Source organism: Coffea eugenioides, chromosome 9 (assembly GCF_003713205.1).
Source record: "Coffea eugenioides isolate CCC68of chromosome 9, Ceug_1.0, whole genome shotgun sequence".
In the NCBI taxonomy this organism is placed as follows: Eukaryota; Viridiplantae; Streptophyta; class Magnoliopsida; order Gentianales; family Rubiaceae; genus Coffea; species Coffea eugenioides.
In genome coordinates, this window is record NC_040043.1 from 9661080 (window position 1) to 9680354 (window position 19275).

The 19275-nt window shown below is 36.4% G+C and overlaps 2 protein-coding genes across 2 annotated transcripts; one reads left to right on the plus strand and one right to left on the minus strand.

Moving 5' to 3' along the window:
- Positions 1-11559: 11559 nt before the first annotated feature.
- Positions 11560-13362, minus strand: LOC113782163. Its single transcript, XM_027328071.1, has one exon. The coding sequence runs from the start codon at positions 13360-13362 to the stop codon at positions 11560-11562; it is 1803 nt and encodes a 600-aa protein (XP_027183872.1).
- Positions 13363-13398: 36 nt separating this feature from the next.
- On the plus strand, positions 13399-19269 carry LOC113782164 (leucine-rich repeat extensin-like protein 3). The gene is made up of 2 exons (XM_027328072.1): positions 13399-13449; positions 18568-19269. Exons 1-2 carry the CDS (start codon positions 13399-13401, stop codon positions 19267-19269), a joined length of 753 nt encoding a protein of 250 aa, XP_027183873.1.
- Positions 19270-19275: the final 6 nt, after the last annotated feature.

The window sequence follows — 19275 nt, forward strand, 5'->3', positions numbered from 1 at the left end:
TATGTGCACTTTTACTAATTTTGTGATCTACATAAAGAAATAAAAGATAAAAATAAAACTTTTCAGTAAGAAAACGAGAAAAAGATATAAAATCTTGTATTTTGGAAGGTATTTCTTACCTCTCCAATTGTTGGATCGGAAAAATCATTTCTTTCATTCCGGCTTTAATGTTTTTTGACAGTAAGGAGACAACAAAGCTGATTCTACTTCGAATAATTCATATATTCTATTTCTCATGTGATACTAATATTTATATAGTCTGTACTGACATGGCCTCTTATATTACTTTATCCAAATATGAGCTATCTAGACATTTGCAACCCTTGTACGGGGTTGCCTATAGGTCTGAAAAAAAGAAGTGAGCAAAATAAGTTGATATCAAATTGAGAATTCTTGTTTTGTTGGTGGAGCTATTCAGAAATGATCAGCATAGACACAAAATTGTTGTAGACAGTGAGAATGAAGTGGATTTGATGGTGCAGACACGGCATTTGCAAGGTGTTATCGTTCTTGTCATCAGAGGCCTTGCCCAGCGATTTAATAGTACATCTCCTAATTCTCTGCTCAAAATAGATAATTAGTTTCCGTCACATAAATGTAAATGATTTCAGAATAGTTGTAAAAGGATCAATTTTACTCCCTATACATCGTTTCTACAACTCTGTTTGCGGATTGGTTTGTTGTATATGACGAACGTTGGGTATACATATAATAATTAGCTCATTCCACAATCAAGTTTTACATTTATAAAATCTAAATACCCCACACACGATTTTTCGCAAGTATACGAGTCGTTGATTGAACATAGGGTATTATGTATTGATCCCACAAGAAAGATTGTCAATTACCGATAATTTTTGAATTTTTTTATTATTTAGACTATCACAAATGCGAAAGATTAAATCTACACTACAAACATGAGATAAAAGTAATAAAATAACAATAGAAACCTCCTAGAGGTATGGAATTCCTTACTACTTAATTGAATGCTATTATCTTAGTTAGTTATGGCATAATTTCCTAATATACGTGATACCCGCTTTCGTCGGTGTACCAACTATACCTATAGTTAATTCATATCTACATTCATGGTTGTAAAACTGACTATAAAATCATTTCTTCTGTGAAATTATATGAAACAAATCATTAAAACCACAAAGGTGCACATCTACTTTCGTGAGTGTACTCCCTAGGTTTATCACTTTCTTGAACTAGTATTAAATTCCAATTTAATTGCAAACTTAAGAACTTAAAATAATTATAATTAATGGCCGGTTAATCATGATTAGATAAACAAAAGTGATAAATAACGTGTTCAAAATAATATCATCAAATAACCAAATAAACATCACTAACAAGATATAGCAAGTTCATCCATAACTATAGGCATAAACTTTAGCAAAACATGAAAACAAGCACCGAACTTATATTATAGCTAAACATGAATTCAAATACAAAAGAGAAAGTGATAGGAGAGAAATCGCCCTTGCCACATGAGATCCAACTCTCCGTCTTTACTCTTTCAATTTTCATCCAAATCTAACTACAAATACAAGATGGATAAACTACACTAACTATACTATACTATCCTAATTAATGAACTAAGGAAACTCTAGTGAAAGTCAACATTTTTGTGGAGTTTCTTTGAACTTCCAAAGTTCTTAAAATGTTCCCCAAAGTTATCTTTCCAATGCCTCAAGAATCAACCTATTTGGAACTGTGTGGATCGAAAAATGACCAAAATACCATCGACTGGTCAGAACTCTATTTTAGCTTTTGACCATGAAAATGCACTTCTGTATTTTGACCTTTTGATAATGAAAATGACTGAACTGGACTTCGATGTCTCATACTAAATGTAGATCTATCTTTTAACTTCAAAATAGTACAAGAATCACCTCAATCCGATACTTGTAACTTAAGATATAGCCAAAATACCACAAGGTGTCAAAACTGCAAAACTTGCATTTCATCCATTGAGTATTTTGCACTTCACATTCTCTTTTTATCACTTCAGATCATCATTAATCATCCAATTATCTTCTCAATTCATGCCATTGGATGATTGAATCATTAAACCTACCAAAACATGAAGATTTCACTATTAAAATCCATCGAAAGGCAATTTTTCACCCTTAAACTGCAAAATGCATATTTTCACTAGAAACTTAATTAATTAACTATAAAAGTAGTTAAAGCACACCAAAACTACATAATAAAACACACTAAAAAACATGTAAAATATGCACTTATCAAACTCCATAGTTGAACAATTGTTTGTCCTCAAGCAATTAGAAATACAAACCAACAATGATTCAAAATTTTGAAAATAAACATATGTGCACCATTCAACTTTATTTTCTCAAAACAAGGTAAATTATTGTTATGCAATCATTTAATTAAATTCAAGTAGTCATAATAACAAGTAAAGAAGAGTCAATTATACCGTAATTATAACTAGTTCAAGTCAATTTCTCATCCTTATCCAATTTCACAAGCAAGTTATGGTCAATAAAATGCTTTTTAAACCCATGATCATCTTCTTATTTATATTTAAAGAAGGATTTATTCATATATCATAACTAAATATTACTCAAGTTGTGAAAGTGCCTTTTGACATGAAAATCGATATTTTTAAATGAAAATCATCGATTATTCAATACTTCACATTCTCAAGTTGCATTGTCTACTCTTAATTCAAGTACCGTTTTACGCAAAAGTCGACATTTTTAGATGAAAACTCCCGGTTAATAAGTACAAGAACAATTGGAGTAGAATAAATCTTATTCTCTCTCTTTTTTTCTCTTTTTCTACTTTTTTTAAAACAAAGATAATAACATTCCCTAAGAATAATCATGAGAAGAATGTTACACTTATTGACCATATTAATCACTTAACTATGTAAAATCAAGTAAAGAGAAGAAATTTCATCAAAATTGTAAAATTTAGGCATAATTTTCTCCACTTTACACGATATATTTTTCAATAAATATACAAATTATGATCACATAATAGTCATTTCCATGTCAATTGAGAAAAGATGTTTCCAAGTCACATATATTTATCTCAAAAGTAGAGGGAATTTGAGTTACAAATTGTATGGAATTTGTTGCCCTTTGGATAAAATTAAAAAAATTTGAAACCTTTTGGGGCATTTTTGTAATTTTGAATAAGATTTTGAAAAAATTTTGGCAAAGTTTTTCCTTAAAACTGGACGAAACTCCCTGCCAGCAACCCAAGATTACCAACATTTAAGTACAATTCATATTCCAAATCTCAAGTGTAAGAAATAAACACAAAAATGCTACAAGTACCACATATTTCCTCCCCTACACTTAAAATACACATTGTCCTCAATGTGTAGGGGAAGAAAAACAACAAAAGATAGAAAGTAGTCCCCAGTGCAATGGCTGAGATCTAGATCAACCATGATTCATGAACCTTCACCAAAAGACACAAACATCTACTAACACTTTCCAAAGATCGAACGTAATAGAAAAAGTGAACGTCACCTACATAAGAAAAGAAAAGAAAAGCTGAAAGAACATAGAAGTAAAGCAAAATGCAGCTTAAGGTACCAGTCTGTGCCTCCCTCACTAGCGAATCCTTGACTATTATCACTATCTCCAGAAGTAGGGCGAAGCTGAAGAGTAATACCTAAATGATCCTCCATTCGACACATCCTAATATCATAGGAATCTAAGCGAGCATCGATTCGATCAAGTCGCTTAACGACTTGAGTCTGATGGTAGTCTAGAATGTCAAAAAGTCATTGCCAGTTGGAATGCTATGGAGGTGGAGGTGGAGGTGGAGGTGGAGGTGGTGGCGGCGGAGGTGGGGTAGAAGTAGATGGCCCAGCAGAAGTAGAGGGACCAACTTCGCCTTGCTCAGTGTGACCAGCTTGTCTTGATCTATCTCACTCTGGATGAGGTAGATTATCCGTAGGTATGCCCCTGCTAGTAAGAGTAGCAACATTTAATTCGGCCGTAGGTCGCAAGAGAGTTGCGGGATATCTTCCAAATTGACGCCTTCCCTTTTGAAAATTAAGGAAATGATTGACCCCAATCGATAGGAAGTCGCACTCCTTCGGGCGGCCGTCCTTATGTTGCTAATGATTATATTCAGAAGTGGAATGCAAGTACAAGGAGACTCCTGATTGTGAAACATGTGATCTAAGAAGTAGATATCGCTATGTCGTACCTCCCCTTGTCCACTATTCTTGGGAATCACGTTGTGCGCCATGACATAAATAATGAGACGGTGTCGATAGTTGAACACGCATGCAAGGATGGCCTTTTTGCTCGATGAATGAAATGGTTGGTATTGTAGACCAAACCTTGTCATGGCATGTAAAGGGTCCTAATGATTGTTTGACGAAGTAAATCCCTTCTTTAAATCAATGACCGGTCCTTGATTATTGCACTCAAGAATTTGAACAATTGTGACACTAGTGATGGTCAACCGTCTCCCACTAACAAAAGATCTAATCTCTTCACCACTATGGCCCAATATTGGCATAGAATTCTTAGACCAAATCTGGGTATATGTGGTGAGGGAGATGACGGATTTTTTAATATAAGTACAAGTTTAAATTCAATTTATACCCGTTTTGACTGCAAGTATATAGGTCAACTGGTAGTTTAGGACATCTATCGAGTCGATCCCACGAGGAAGATTGGACAATTACCGGCATACTAAATCTTCTCTATTATTTAGACGATCAATGAATTAAAAGAAATAAAACTATGCTAAACTTATGCAACATAATAGCAAATGAAAGCTCCTTAGGTTGTGGTATTCCTAACTACTCATGCAAGTATTATTTTTGGATCATTGAGTACTACTATCTTGGTTAGTTATGGCGTAATTTCCTTATGAAAACTTGACGGGACCTTTAATATAAGTACAAGTTTAAATCCAATTTATACCCGTTTTGACTGCAAGTATACATGTCAACTAGTAGTTTAGGACATATATCGGGTCGATCCCACGAGAAAGATTGGACAATTACCGGCATTACTAAAGCTTCTTTATTATTTAGACGATCAATGAATTAAAAGAGATAAAAACTATGCTAAACTTATGCAAGATAATAACAAATGAAAGCTCCTTAGGCTATGGTATTTCTAACTACTCATGCAAGTGCTATTTTTAGATCATTGAGTACTACTATCTTGACTAGTTATGGCGTAATTTCCTTATGCATGTGAAACTTACTTTCGTAGTGAGTCAACTATACTTATAACTAATCCATACCTACTCTCGTGGTTATGAAATTAGTTACAAGTTCATTTCTTCTATGAAATTACATGAAATTAATCACTAAAGCCACCTAGGTGCACCTCTACTCTTGTAAGTGTACTCCTAGGTTTAGCACTTCTTGAACTAGTGTTAAATCTCAATTTTCATTGAAGAAGCAACACCTTTAGATAATCACAATTAATGGTACCAAGTTAATCATGATTTTAAGAGCTAAAGTGCTAAATAACTTGCTCAAAATAATAGCATCAAAATAGCCAAATAATAAACACTAACAATCATAGAAAGTTCAACCAAACCCAAGGCATAAACTTTAGAAAAACACATAATAACATATAAATCCATAACTTGTATATTAACTAAACTTAGAATCAAGTACAAAAAGATAAAAAGTTGGAAAGGAAAAGTAACCCTTGTCACATGAGCTCTTTCCTTGCCTTCTTCATCTCATCTTTATCTTTGCCTAGCTAATAAATAAGAAGGATGAACTACTAGTTAAACTATCCTATACTATACTAACCTAACACTAAGAAAATGTAAGAACTACATTTTTGTGGTATTTCTTGCACTCCCCAAGCTCTCTTTGTCCTTGCAAGTCCATGGCTATTTATAGATGATTTAGTCAAGAAATGAGGTTTCAAACATCACTTTTATAGCTGCAAAGTTGTTGTCACATATCCATCAATAGCTGTGAATTATTGGAGGAAGAAACAAGTTGTGCAAGTGGAGAGCAGCCATTTCTGATCAGAATCCGACCACAAATCTGGCCATAATCCGGCCGGATTACTCCCCTGCCATTCTCAGCAATTTCTGTCCAGTCTTCAATGTTACTCCAATTCTGCCTCAGCTTCAACTGAACATTTCTTGATGATAGAAGCTGAATTAATTCTTGACCAAAACATGAAACTTGTAGCCCTTTGAGTTAGCTTTCCAATGCATCAAGAATCACCTTATTTGGATTTGTGTAACAGAGAAATGACAGAAATACCCTTGACTGCTCATTGCCTTGTCTCAGCTTCGACCATTAGAAATTGGCTACTGTAATTCAGCTTTTTGACCTGGAAAACCTTCAAATTGGATTTCGATGTCTTCACAATATTTGTAGATATATCTCTTATTTTCAAAATGGTTCAAGAATCATCTCAATCCGATCATTGTAACTCAAATTATAGCCGAAATACGAAGATGTGTCAAAGCTATCAATTCCTCTTTCATCCAAATGAAGTATAGTTCCAACTCCTGTACAAATTATGAACAAAATGCAAGTAAAAGTGACATGAATCTCATTTAATCACTTGAGAGCATTTTAAACTAATTATAGCTAGAATGATCCATTTTCTTCCAATAATATAACCAAAGTGACTAAAAATAACATAAGATATCATTCAAATATAACGTAAATTAGTCACTTGTCATGCCACAAAGAAGAATTAATAGTGTAAAACAACAATTATCTTGGGCGATTTCAGAAATATAGTAGTGTAAAGAATCCAAAATGAAATTCCAAGTGATAAAATTTATCACCTAAATCACTTTGAAATAATTGATTCAGAGCTCAAGAATTTTTTTTTTGGTCACTATAATATCACTTTAAAGAATTCTCAATTTCATCAAGAAGGTTATAGTATTAAGTTAAGGAACATACCTCTGCATATATTATGTTTTTACACAAAAAGGCGTATTTCTCAAAGATTGGTATGAATTAAATTTTGGTTTGTCTAATGAATGCCCGTTAAGATATATTTTAGGTGTTTTATTTTTTAAAATATAAGATTAATTAGAAAAAGTAAATAAATACAAGAGAAGGTAGACAATATTAAATAGTAAAAGTATATAAATGTGTAAGGGAGGATAATAATTGTTAGTATATGTATATATATATATATATATATAGTAGATTAGGTGAATGTTAAATGTGTAAACGAGTGCCCTAAGGGTATCTATTAGAAAAAACCATTAAATTTTATGAGGGATGAAAATTAGTTATTTTCTTTGGTGTTTTTGTTAATCACTTAATTCAACTAAAAGGGGTAAGTCATGAACCACTTCCCATTTCTTATACCTAATTTGCATTTTACACAAGGAAAAGGGAATTCTTACCAGTACAAAATTGACCAGTACTATTAAGGAGATACCAATTGATTTGAATTCCAAGAATATTGGAAATTATTAACCTTATCAGACTACACATCCCATGAATCGCAAAGGAATCTATCACTGTCTATGTTAATAACTAGCAAGCTTAACAAATAGAGAATATAGATCCCTAAAGTTAAATAAGAACTAAGATTTCCCAATAATTACTCAGTAAATATACCCTGCTAAATCAAATCGTTCGATACTATTTGTTTTTTCAAATGGTTAGATACACTGGAACAAATATGTGTATATATATACCAAAGGTGCAGGGACGCTTTGACCCATAGGCTTTCTCCCAAAGCAAACTATTAATTTCTGCAGTAGAAAATTCAGTACTTTTGTGGGAGTTCTTGGTTTGTTCATGATGGGTTGTTGTTTCTCTCAGGTATGTATTTTATTTTTCTAAATTAGTGGCATAATCTTTAAGTTCTTTTTTCTTTTCAAAAAAAAAAATTGACCTTTAATAGAAAGGAGAAGGAAATATGAGAAGGTTTGAATAATTTTAATGAATTTATGTCAATGGCCATATAATAATGTTCAAGTTTATTTATTTATTTGTTCACGTATATTTATGGATGTCCACAAGTCTTTGTGAAAATTAACAGTACTAGAATGTGATAAACGCTTTCAATATTTTGGTTTATGATTTAAACTCATTCGGTTTGATTTTTTTTTAATTTTCTTCTTTATATATTCTGTCACTACTATCATTAAAAGGGTTATTTGTAATTTTTTTTTTAATTCAGATGCATTGAATATACTCTTGAGTGATAGCACAGATGACCAAGGTTTTGATTAGTGGCTAATGTTGAACTGTAAATAGTGTTTATATTAAAAAAAATATACAAATTCATTGACTTGAAACTTTTGCTATGCCTCAAAGAACTCGGCATCGACAACTTTTTAAAGCAGAGATCAATATTAGAAGTAATACTATAAATTGCATTATTTAGGGTGTATTGTAATGGTACAGAACCAGTTGGAGGCAATGGTGACAGATTTGTTGCAGAAAGCAGTAAACTATTGCTCAATAGAAATGGAGTAGAATTGGTATTGAAAATGATTTGGTAATTCAATTTCTTAATATGAATGAATACAGACTGGAAACAATGGATTCAGAGATAGAAGGGGAAAAAGAGTGAAGGAATAAAACGTGAGAGGGAGGGAGGGAGATTGGCAGAGCCAATCTTTCTTTACAAGTAATTGGACAAATGACAAAATGCTACCTATCACTAAGATTTCTTCTGCTTTTATGGTTTTCCCGGCTAACTAACTTCTAAACTAACCAATGAGCTGAGGCCAGGTGGATTCTAGAATGATCCGTCCCACTTGTTCATAACAGAAGCATAATTCTGTTTGGAGCCAAGAAAAACGTGTTTCCTGAATCACGCCTTCCCTTTCTTCGGTTTGATCAATCGCGCCATCCTTTTGCCGTAGACCACGCCTTCACCTTTCTTTAAGCTGAACTGGAAAGACTTCTGCACTCCATGACAGTACCCCCTCCTTCACAAATATCTTGTCCTCAAGATTGAAACTGGGGAAACTGCTTCTCAATATCCTCTGCGAATTCCCATGTTGCCTCTGCTGGATCTGTTCCAGTGAATCAGCCATTGTACTGCAGCAGCATTCCCTTTCTTGACTATTCTCCTATCCAGCACTGCTACGGGCTCTACCCTCAAGTGCCCTTTTCCATCGACTTCCGGTAGCTGTAAAATAGGTGTAGTCTGTTCTCCAACTTTTTTCTTCAGTAGTGAGACATGAAAAACAGGATGTATTTTGGACCCTGTTGGCAGCTTCAGCATGTAAGCAACCTCTCCAATCTTTTTTATTACTTCAAAGGGCCCATAGTAACGTGCTGATAGCTTGGTGTTGCTCCTCATAGCTACAGAATTTTGCCTGTAAGGTTGTAGTCTTAAGTATACCCAGTCTCCAATTTCAAATCTCCTTTCACTCCTCCTTTCATCTGCATACCTTTTCATCCTTTCCTGAGCCTGTGCTAGATTCTGTTTTAGTGCAATGTCGACCTTATGCCTTTCCCTTAGATAGTCTCCAACTACAGCCACCTTGGCCTGAGTGTAGGGTCCCAGGGCCATCTGTGGAGGCGCCTGCCCATACAGAGCTTCAAAGGGTGTCATTTGAATAGCTGTGTGGTGACTGGTATTATACCACCATTCTGCCATGGCCAACCAGTGGTTCCACTTCTTTGGTTCTAGATGGGAGAAACATCTGAGGTACATTTCCAGTACCTGATTCACTCTTTCTGTCTGGCCATCAGATTGTGGGTGATAAGCTGTGCTGAGGTCCAGTGTAGCTCCCAGTAGTGTAAATATCTCACTCCAAAACAGACTGGTGAAGATTCTATCCCTGTCTGATAGCATGCTTTGGGGTATTCCATGTAACCTGACTATCCCATCCAAGAATATTCTAGCAATTTTTGGGGCATCAAAGGGGTGCGATATACTCAGGAAGTGAGCATACTTGGTGTACCTATCTACTACTACCATGATGGTGTCTTTTCCCTCTGAGTTAGGTAACCCTTCAATGAAATCCATGGTGACATGGCTCCAGGGAGACTGTGGGACTGGCAGTGGCTGCAGTAACCCTGGATATGACACATGCTCATCCTTACATTTCTTGCAGACATCACATTCCAAAATAGCTGTCTTAATGTCCCTGTGCATACCTGGCCAGTAGAACAGCTGTTTAGCCCTCAGAAAGCTAGCTTGTATGCCAGAATGTCCCCCTAACTGTGAGCCATGTAGAGTGCTGATCAGTTTCTTTCTTATCTCTCCCCCAGATCCCACAGCTATTCTTCCTTTGAACTTCAGAACATCATTATGGTAGCTGAGGTTAGGGACTTGATCTGGTTTCAGCAACACCTCCCTGATGCTATCTTGTGCCCAATCATCCCCTTGGTAGCTGCTAATCACTTCTTTGATCCATTTTGGCACTACAGTTGATATTGCAGTACAGTCCATTCCTTGATCACCTCTCCTAGACAAAGCATCTGCCACTACATTCTCTTTACCCTTCCTGTAGTGGATCTCATAGCTCAGCCCCATGAGTTTAGTTAGCCATTTTTGCTGCAGGGGGTGGTAATTCTTTGCTCTAATAGGTACTTCAAACTCTGATGATCTGTGTTGATGATGAAGTGTTGACCCTCCAAATAGTGTCTCCACTTGGTGACTGCTGTGACAAGAGCCAGTAGCTCCTTCTCGTAGATGGATAACCCCATATTCTTTGGTCCCAACCCCTGACTGATGTAAGCTATTGGTCTCTTGTTCTGCATGAGGACTGCCCCTATGCCCTTGTAGCAGGCATCAGTCTCTACCACAAAAGGTTGGTTGAAATCAGGTAAGGCCAGAACAGGAGTGTCACTCATGGCCCCTTTGAGCTTCTGAAAAGCTTCCTCAGCTTCTCCTCCCCACTGGAAGCTGTCCTTCTTGAGCAGTGCAGTCAAAGGCTTGGCTATGCTGCCATACCCCTTGACAAACCTCCTATAATATCCAGTTAGGCCTAGGAATCCCCTCAGTTGTTTAACATTCTCTGGTCTAGGCCATTTCACCATTCCCTCTATCTTCCCAGGGTCAGCCTTCACCCCCTCCTCTGTGATGATGTGCCCCAAGTACTCCACCTGTGCCTGAGCAAAAGCACATTTGCTCCTTTTGGCGTACAGCTGGTGCCTCCTGAGGATATCCAGAACCTCTGCCACATGCTTCAGATGCTCCTGTAAACTTGAGCTATATATTAAGATGTCATCAAAAAATACCAGTACTGATTTCCTCAGCTGTTTTTGGAACACATGATTCATTAAGCCTTGGAAAGTAGCAGGGGCATTGGTTAGCCCAAATGGCATCACCTTGAACTCATAGAGTCCCTGATGGGTTCTGAATGCAGTCTTGGGTATGTCTTCAGTCTTGACCCTGATTTGGAAGTACCCTGCTCTCAGGTCAATCTTGGTGAAGTACCTGGATCCATTCAACTCATCCAGGAGCTCATCAATAAGGGGTATTGGGTATTTGCTCTTCACTGTAAGCTCATTCAATTGTCTATAGTCTACACAAAACCTCCAGGTGCCATCCTTCTTTTTAACTAGTAGTACAGGGGATGCAAAGGGGCTGTTACTAAGCTGGATGATGCCATTTCCCAGCATCTCCTGCACTAGTTTCTCAATTTGGATCCCTCTTTCAAGGTGATAGAATGGTCATGACTCCTTTCAGGGGGTAGTCCCTGAGGTTCCCTGAACACATCCTCAAACTCCTGCAGTACCCTCCCCATTTCTGGGGGTATGGCTTCAGTTTCTGGTACCTCCTCAGTTACTGCTTTTAACTGAGCCAGGATCCCATAGGTTTGTTTCCTAGCCCACTTGTGCAGTCTACTACCTTTTATCAGCTTTAATTGCACCTGGTGAATCTCCCCCTTCAACTCCACTTGTTGTTTCCCTTTTTTGAACCTCACCCTCAGCCCTTGGAAGTCAAATTCCATGGGACTGAACCTGGCCAGCCAGTCTACCCCTAATACCATATCACAACCCCCCAACTTCAAGGTATTGAACTGGTGTTGAAACTCATATCCCTGCATTTTCCAGACCACTGGCTTAACTAGGCCCCTGGACTGAATCTTCTCTCCATTAGCTACCCTGACCATTAGGGAGGGTCCACTGCTGATTAGGCCTAGGCTTTTGGCCAGTTGTTCATCCAAAAAACAGTGAGTACTTCCACTGTCAATCAATGCAGTGACAGTTCTCCCTTTTATGGTCCCCCTCAGTTTAATTGTTCTATGCTCCCCACCCCCAGCCAATGCATGCACAGAAACCTCTATGTGTTCATCCTCCAGTCGACCCTCAATGCAGTCACAGAATACTTCAGGGTCAGTCTCCTTTTCCTCCTCAGTGGATGCAGAGTCCCCCTTTTCATCAGTGACTAGCAAAAAGTGAATGTGGGATTGCTTACACACATGGCCAAGTGTGTAGGGTTCAGCACACTTATAGCATAGTCCCTTCTCTCTTCTGAGGTTGTACTCACTAGGGGTGATCCTCCTGAATTGGTTCTGGTTGCTGTTTGGATATTTATGGTTTTTGATGGGGTGTTTGTCTGAGGTTCTGGGAGCAGCAGAGCTCCCCTGGTTATGGCTTGGGGTGTGGAATGGGGCTTTGTGTGTATGAATAGTGCTGGGTAGGCCTTTATGTATTTTCTGCATGGCTTTTAAATTTTTTTCTTGTAACTTAGCTGCTTCTATTGCATCAGCCAGAGTTAGGGGCTTGGCCATTTTTACCATGTTAACTATTTCTTCCTTCAAGCCACTTAGAAAACATGTTTTATAGTAAGAGTCAGCCAAATGAGGGAGTGAAGGCATTACCAGTGCTTTGAGCAGCTCAAACTTTTCCAGGTAGTCAGCAACAGATCCCTCCTGATTGAGTTTGTTGAATTCTTCAATGGCCTCCTCTGGCGTGCCTTCACCAAATCTCGCACATAATGCAGTGGCAAATTCAGCCCATGGAATGACTCCCCTGCCACTGAATACTCCATGGAACCAGGTATCAGCCCTGTCTCTTAGGTACAGCTCAGCAATCTCAGACTTCATGTTTTCTTCCACTCCATTGATCTTAAAATACTTGTTAGCTTTGCGGATCCACTCCCTTGGATTATCTCCTGTAAAGTTAGGCAGCTCCATCTTAGGCACCCTGGTGTAAGATCTGCTCTCCTTCCAATCTGATCTGCCCTGACCTTCCCCTTGTGTTTCTCCTTTCCTGGGGCCTACTATCGAACTGCTACTTTCTGTATCCTTATCCTTGCCATTCAACTTGGCCATCATCTGAGCCATCATAGACATCATGCTCTCATACTTTTGGTCCAGATTTTTGAGGGTCCTTTCCGTACCTTCTTGCCTGTGTTCTAGTACCTTGACCACACTTCCTAGCTCAGACAGATCCTTCTTCAATGCTTCATCTTGTGACTTAGCCATCCCAATGGCTCGTAGCTGAGCTCTGATACCACTGTAATGGTACAGAACCAGTTGGAGGCAATGGTGACAGATTTGTTGCAGAAAGCAGTAAACTATTGCTCAATAGAAATGGAGTAGAATTGGTATTGAAAATGATTTGGTAATTCAATTTCTTAATATGAATGAATACAGACTGGAAACAATGGATTCAGAGATAGAAGGGGAAAAAGAGTGAAGGAATAAAACGTGAGAGGGAGGGAGGGAGATTGGCAGAGCCAATCTTTCTTTACAAGTAATTGGACAAATGACAAAATGCTACCTATCACTAAGATTTCTTCTGCTTTTATGGTTTTCCCGGCTAACTAACTTCTAAACTAACCAATGAGCTGAGGCCAGGTGGATTCTAGAATGATCCGTCCCACTTGTTCATAACAGAAGCATAATTCTGTTTGGAGCCAAGAAAAACGTGTTTCCTGAATCACGCCTTCCCTTTCTTCGGTTTGATCAATCGCGCCATCCTTTTGCCGTAGACCACGCCTTCACCTTTCTTTAAGCTGAACTGGAAAGACTTCTGCACTCCATGACATGTATCTCAATGTAACGTTTGAAGTAAGAATGCAAATACTATTATTTGTTACTACAATTCAATATTAAAATATTAAAGATTAAAATTCAAAGGGTTAAAGTTTTGTTGTTCCTTCACCGGCCGTTCGAATGAAGAATATCTTGAATATTTTTTTTTTAATCCTTACTATGTTGCTTTTTATGATATAACGGATGTGAAACAAGAAAATTGCATAAAAATGCGTTTTGTTAATAACTATAACAGAAACACAAAATCCAGAAAATCAAGAGTCCAAGTGCAGATATTTGTTTTTCATTCTTTTAGTAAATCTCTCTTACTCTATATTAAAGGCTACAATCTTTTTAAACTGTGTAGATGAAATGTTTTAGTGCAACTAGTTTTTGTTTGCATGAAAAGCACTAATGCTCTTTCTTATATGACTGAAATTGAACCAAAGAGTGAGAAGCCGAAACCAGCCCCTACACCAGCTTCAGCTCCAGATTCCACTTCGCGGGCAGGTCCATCACAACCATCTCCATATGAAGTGACTTATTACCAAGCACCCCCACCACCATGAGGCCCGCCAAAGCCCCAAAATCTACATCCATATGAAACAATTTTTAGTGATGAAAATCCTAATGCTTGCAATATTTAGTAATTTTTAATTAGCTACCACTTTTTGTGTCTTGCTTCATTCAAGAGGTTCTAGTTTAATTATATCATTTTTCAGATGTTAAGTTATTATATGTAGTCAAGTAATTTACATTAAGACTTTTATCTATGTTCAATTTTGCGAATCCTATAAGTTTCTTTATGTTTGCTTCAGAGTTAAAAACTTGTGTTTTTACTTTTTAGGTGACTTAAAATATCATATTATTCAAAGAATATATATATTTGGCGTTCTAAGGACACACGATTGTTAATATAGGTTAGGTTGAAATAAAAAAAGGAATAGCTTAATCTAGAATTCTTTAATTTTGTGCCTAGATAGTTTGTATCTGCGATCAGAATACCCTTTTTCATTTCTATTATGTCCCATTATTCCCATAGAATGAGTGTGTAGATAAGAATTAATCATTAATGGGAGGTATTAAAATATTTGCTTCTGTCTGGACTACATTATCAAAAATTAACAAAAATCCTCTGCTATATTATGTAATTATATATTTAACAACTGATTTATTTTCTTTGTATCTCAGTTTTGGGTATTTCGTGTTGGATCCTAATGAAAAATTGTAAATCTATGTAACAAAGCACATAAAAAAAATGGTTCATCCATTTTTCAAATTACCACCTTTTAGCACTTTAGCCGAGAAAATTTACCACTTACAAGTAAAAAATAATAATAATAACGCCAAGTTCACTTGTTATTGTGTGTCAAAGGCACTATGAACCTTACAGTTACGGAGTGTAATTGAAACAAAGAATTTCTAGAAATATGAGCCTGGTGGAAATTTTTTCAAAATTGTGCAAATCAGTTGCACTAATTCGATTTTTTTCAGCTTTATTTCAATATATTATCAAGATGCGTCAGCAGTTAAAAATGTTAAGATACATGTGATATACAATGAATGATTCAAACACACACTCAAAATAAACTACGAGCTAGAGACCCAATGATCTAATCAAACATTAATTATCATCAAACTAACAATGTCCCAAAAAAAAAAACAAAATGTACTTAAAAAAGTTACTTAAAGAAATAATTTGGCAAATTCTTGAAGAAAATTAAGACTTATAAATTAACATGCATTCATTGCGTGCGACATATAATCGAGTCTTCTCTAATGGGGATTTTCATAATTAAAAAAAGAAACTGAATTTTAAGTGTTGGAAACATTGAAGAATTAGGCAATTCCATTCCTCTTCGTTTAGTGCTTTTCAGAGTAATATTACCTTCAGCAAAACACGAACACAATTAAGGAAAAAAATCCCAAAAAAGAGAAAGGCAAAAGGAGAGGAAAAAGAAGGGTTCCGAATTGCTTACCTTTAAACCTTTTAAGATGTGAGTAAAAATATTGCATTAAGTGCAGTACAAGAATCGCTTTAATATGACAAGAAATAATTACCTAATTGTGAAGTCCTAGATTAGAAAGGGGAAAGTAAGAAAATATTAACTAATAATATTTACATGTAATCACCATCTTAATTTTAGAATGTTTGACAAAATAAAAATAACATAGCTAAATATTTTCCAAAAAAAGCGGCCAAGATTTTCTACCATTTAGTAAATATTTCTTTCTAAATCGATGCTCAAGAATATATAATTAGGATGATTGAATAATGTCCACGTTCTACTTCTTCTGCCTTTGCTGCGATTTTCTAACTTGGAGTTGCTTTTGAGGGCTTCCTGCCCTCATCAAGAATTTTTCCAGTCTCCATTCGTAAAGCAATAAGGATCTCAATATGTTCGGTATGTTCAGGCATAAGGTACATGCAAGATTAATTTTTTTCGACTTTTCACATCTTCCGATATTTGAGATTACTGAAGCAAGTATTATTAGTTATTTCTTCCATTATAATTGGTGGATCCGATCGATGTGGTTTGATTATTTTAATTGCTATTTTTTCAAACTCTGATTGTAGGTTTTTTGATCTTATTGTTTAGAGTACGAACGTCTTATGAATAATACTCTTGGACAAAGGCTAACCATCAAACTTCGTTTTTCGGATATGTTTACATAAAAATCAAATCTATTATCCATGTTTTTGCTTGCCCTGGTTTAGACTTTCATAAGCCCGTGACTTTTGGAGAAAGTAAACTGTTCTTACTATACGTTAAGAAAGTTTTGATCTAGTGATTAAAATTGAAATTTTATGAATTAAAGGTTTTGGATTAATTCCCTTGAATCCTTCTCGCTTCTTAAATTCCACGCCTTCCCTATTATATATATATATATATATATATATTGGATGATTATGTATATTTTGTCAATGTATATATAAACTAGGATGAATATACAAAGGCTTGTTTTTACATACGTTTTTCGTACTTCTGCCTTTTTGTCATTAATCTGGCTTCAAATTGTACTTTCTTCTTCAATCTGGTGCTTCCTGACCACCTAATCTATTAATTAGTAATTTGCAGCCACTACCTTCTTATATTATCATGTATTCTATTCCCGACTTTAATTATTAAGCAATTTGCTTAAATCAGGGCTAGTGCTAGAAGTTAAAAAACACACAAATAAGGTTTTCTTGTTTTTCTTTATGTGCATTTGCAAAACAGGTTCATTAAACAATTCTTTGGCACTTGAGAGGGAAAAGAAGGGAAAAGGAAACATGGTTTGTACTTTTTTCTTAGGCACTGTTTGGATTGAGGGAATGGAAGGGAAAGGAAAGGAGAGCAATTGGAGAGTTTTGATTTTCGTTGTTTGGATTGATTTTTAAATAGAGAAAGGGAGGGAGAGAGTCTAGTTATTTTGTTGAATTATGGTTTCTGCTCAAAAGTAGGTGAAAATAGAGGGAAATGAAACTAAATTTATGGAATAATTTAAATTTTTTAAAAAGATCAATTTGTCCCTATCTTTTTTCAATAAGTTAACACTTGATCTTTCCTTTTCTTTCTCTTCCTTCCTCAACCCAAACAAGAATTCAATTCAGTATTTCCTTTCTTTTCCTTCCATACTTAATCATAACAAAATATATGGAGACCATCTTCCTCTACTCTCCTTCTTTTTCCTTTTCTATTGGTATCCTTTCCTTTCCTCTCCCTTCTTTCCCTTCAATCCAAATGGTGCCTAAAGCTAAACTTTGCTTGTGATCATGAATTTGTACTAGACTTGGTAGAATGTTGAATTTGTGTATGGCTTTACTTGCTTGTTTACGTATAAAACAACGTGCTTGTAATTGTAGTGTGTACAATTTTATAATTCATAGCAATATTTGATGTAAATACATAGAGCATTAGGGTGTTGGTGAATTTATTTGTACATCCTAACTCAATGTGAGATACACCAAATCTTGTAAGGAATACACTAATTAACCATTTAAGTGTTCCCATAATGAGACTGTGTAAAGGTAAACTTGCATTTGAGGTCCAAGCACAAACACCTACAAGATTTGGGATTTAGGATGAATGTGTGCGAATTTTACTTGCTAGTTTTTGTACAAAAAATAAAATAAAATAAAAATAAAGCATATTTGTATTTGTTGTTGTGTCCAATTTTGTTACTCATAACAAGATTTGGTGTAAATCCATACATTTTAACTAGTGAATTAAATTTACTTGTCTACCCCAAACGGGAATAATCACAAAGTCTTGCAATAAATACTCCAAATCATCTTCATGTGTTACACTAATATGATCAGACAAAACTCACTAGATTTGCCTGTTTCCTGCAAAGACTTTATTACATACTAATGCTAATATTCCTTTTGAGATATTACTATGTTTTTGGTTTTCACAATTTTTTTTTTTTTTTGGTTTTGGTGGCTTCAATGTTTGTTTTTCTTCTAATGATATATAGAGTAATATTTTTCAAACTAGAGCTAAGTATAAATTGGTCCATGTTGTAATGGGACTTTACCCCAGTTATAAGTGTTTTTTTTTTTTTGTTGCTCATAATTTCCTTTGCAATATTAAAATGTTAAGTGTCAATTATCAATCCTTCATGCATGTGTGCTGATATTTTTCTTATTTTCAAAACTTTTGACCAAAGAAAAAGAAAAAGGTGCCAATTTCTTCTCCAGATCCTCCGCCACCACAAGGTTCTCCAGCTCCGGCTCCACCTCCAGCACCACCCTCTCCTCCACAACGACCATCTCCACCACCATCACGTCCTCGTTCTCATCCACCATCTCCACCGCCAGGTTCTCTTCCTCGTTCCCGTTCTCATGCACCAACTCCACCGCCACAGTCTCATGGCAGAGCACCGCCACCTTGGCCTCATGCACATCATGGCCCCAAAGATGGTCCCCACCGATATGGACGATACATGCATGCGTTGGATGAAATGTCAAGAATTCCTGGGCTGAGAAGCTTTGAAGCATCCACTACCAGGACTTACAGGTGGAATTTCGCAGACGATACCATGGATGAGAGCTTCCACCACAGTCATGGACCTTCATATAGGCACAGGGGGCCGCCGCCGCCGCCTGATTATTACCCCGGGCCCCATCATGAAAGCTACTACCGCCGTCATCACCTACCTTCATATAGGCACGTGGAGTCGCCACCGCATTATCCGCCCCTCCGACATGACCACTGTCCTCCAGGATACCTTTCATACCACAGGCATCCGGGATCGCCACTGCATGACCACATGCCTGGAAATTACCATGCGCTTCCACCACCGCCCGGCCAGCACCCGTATGAGGTCTTTTTCAGTGATGAGAATCCTAATGGTTGCATAATTACCTGATTAAGA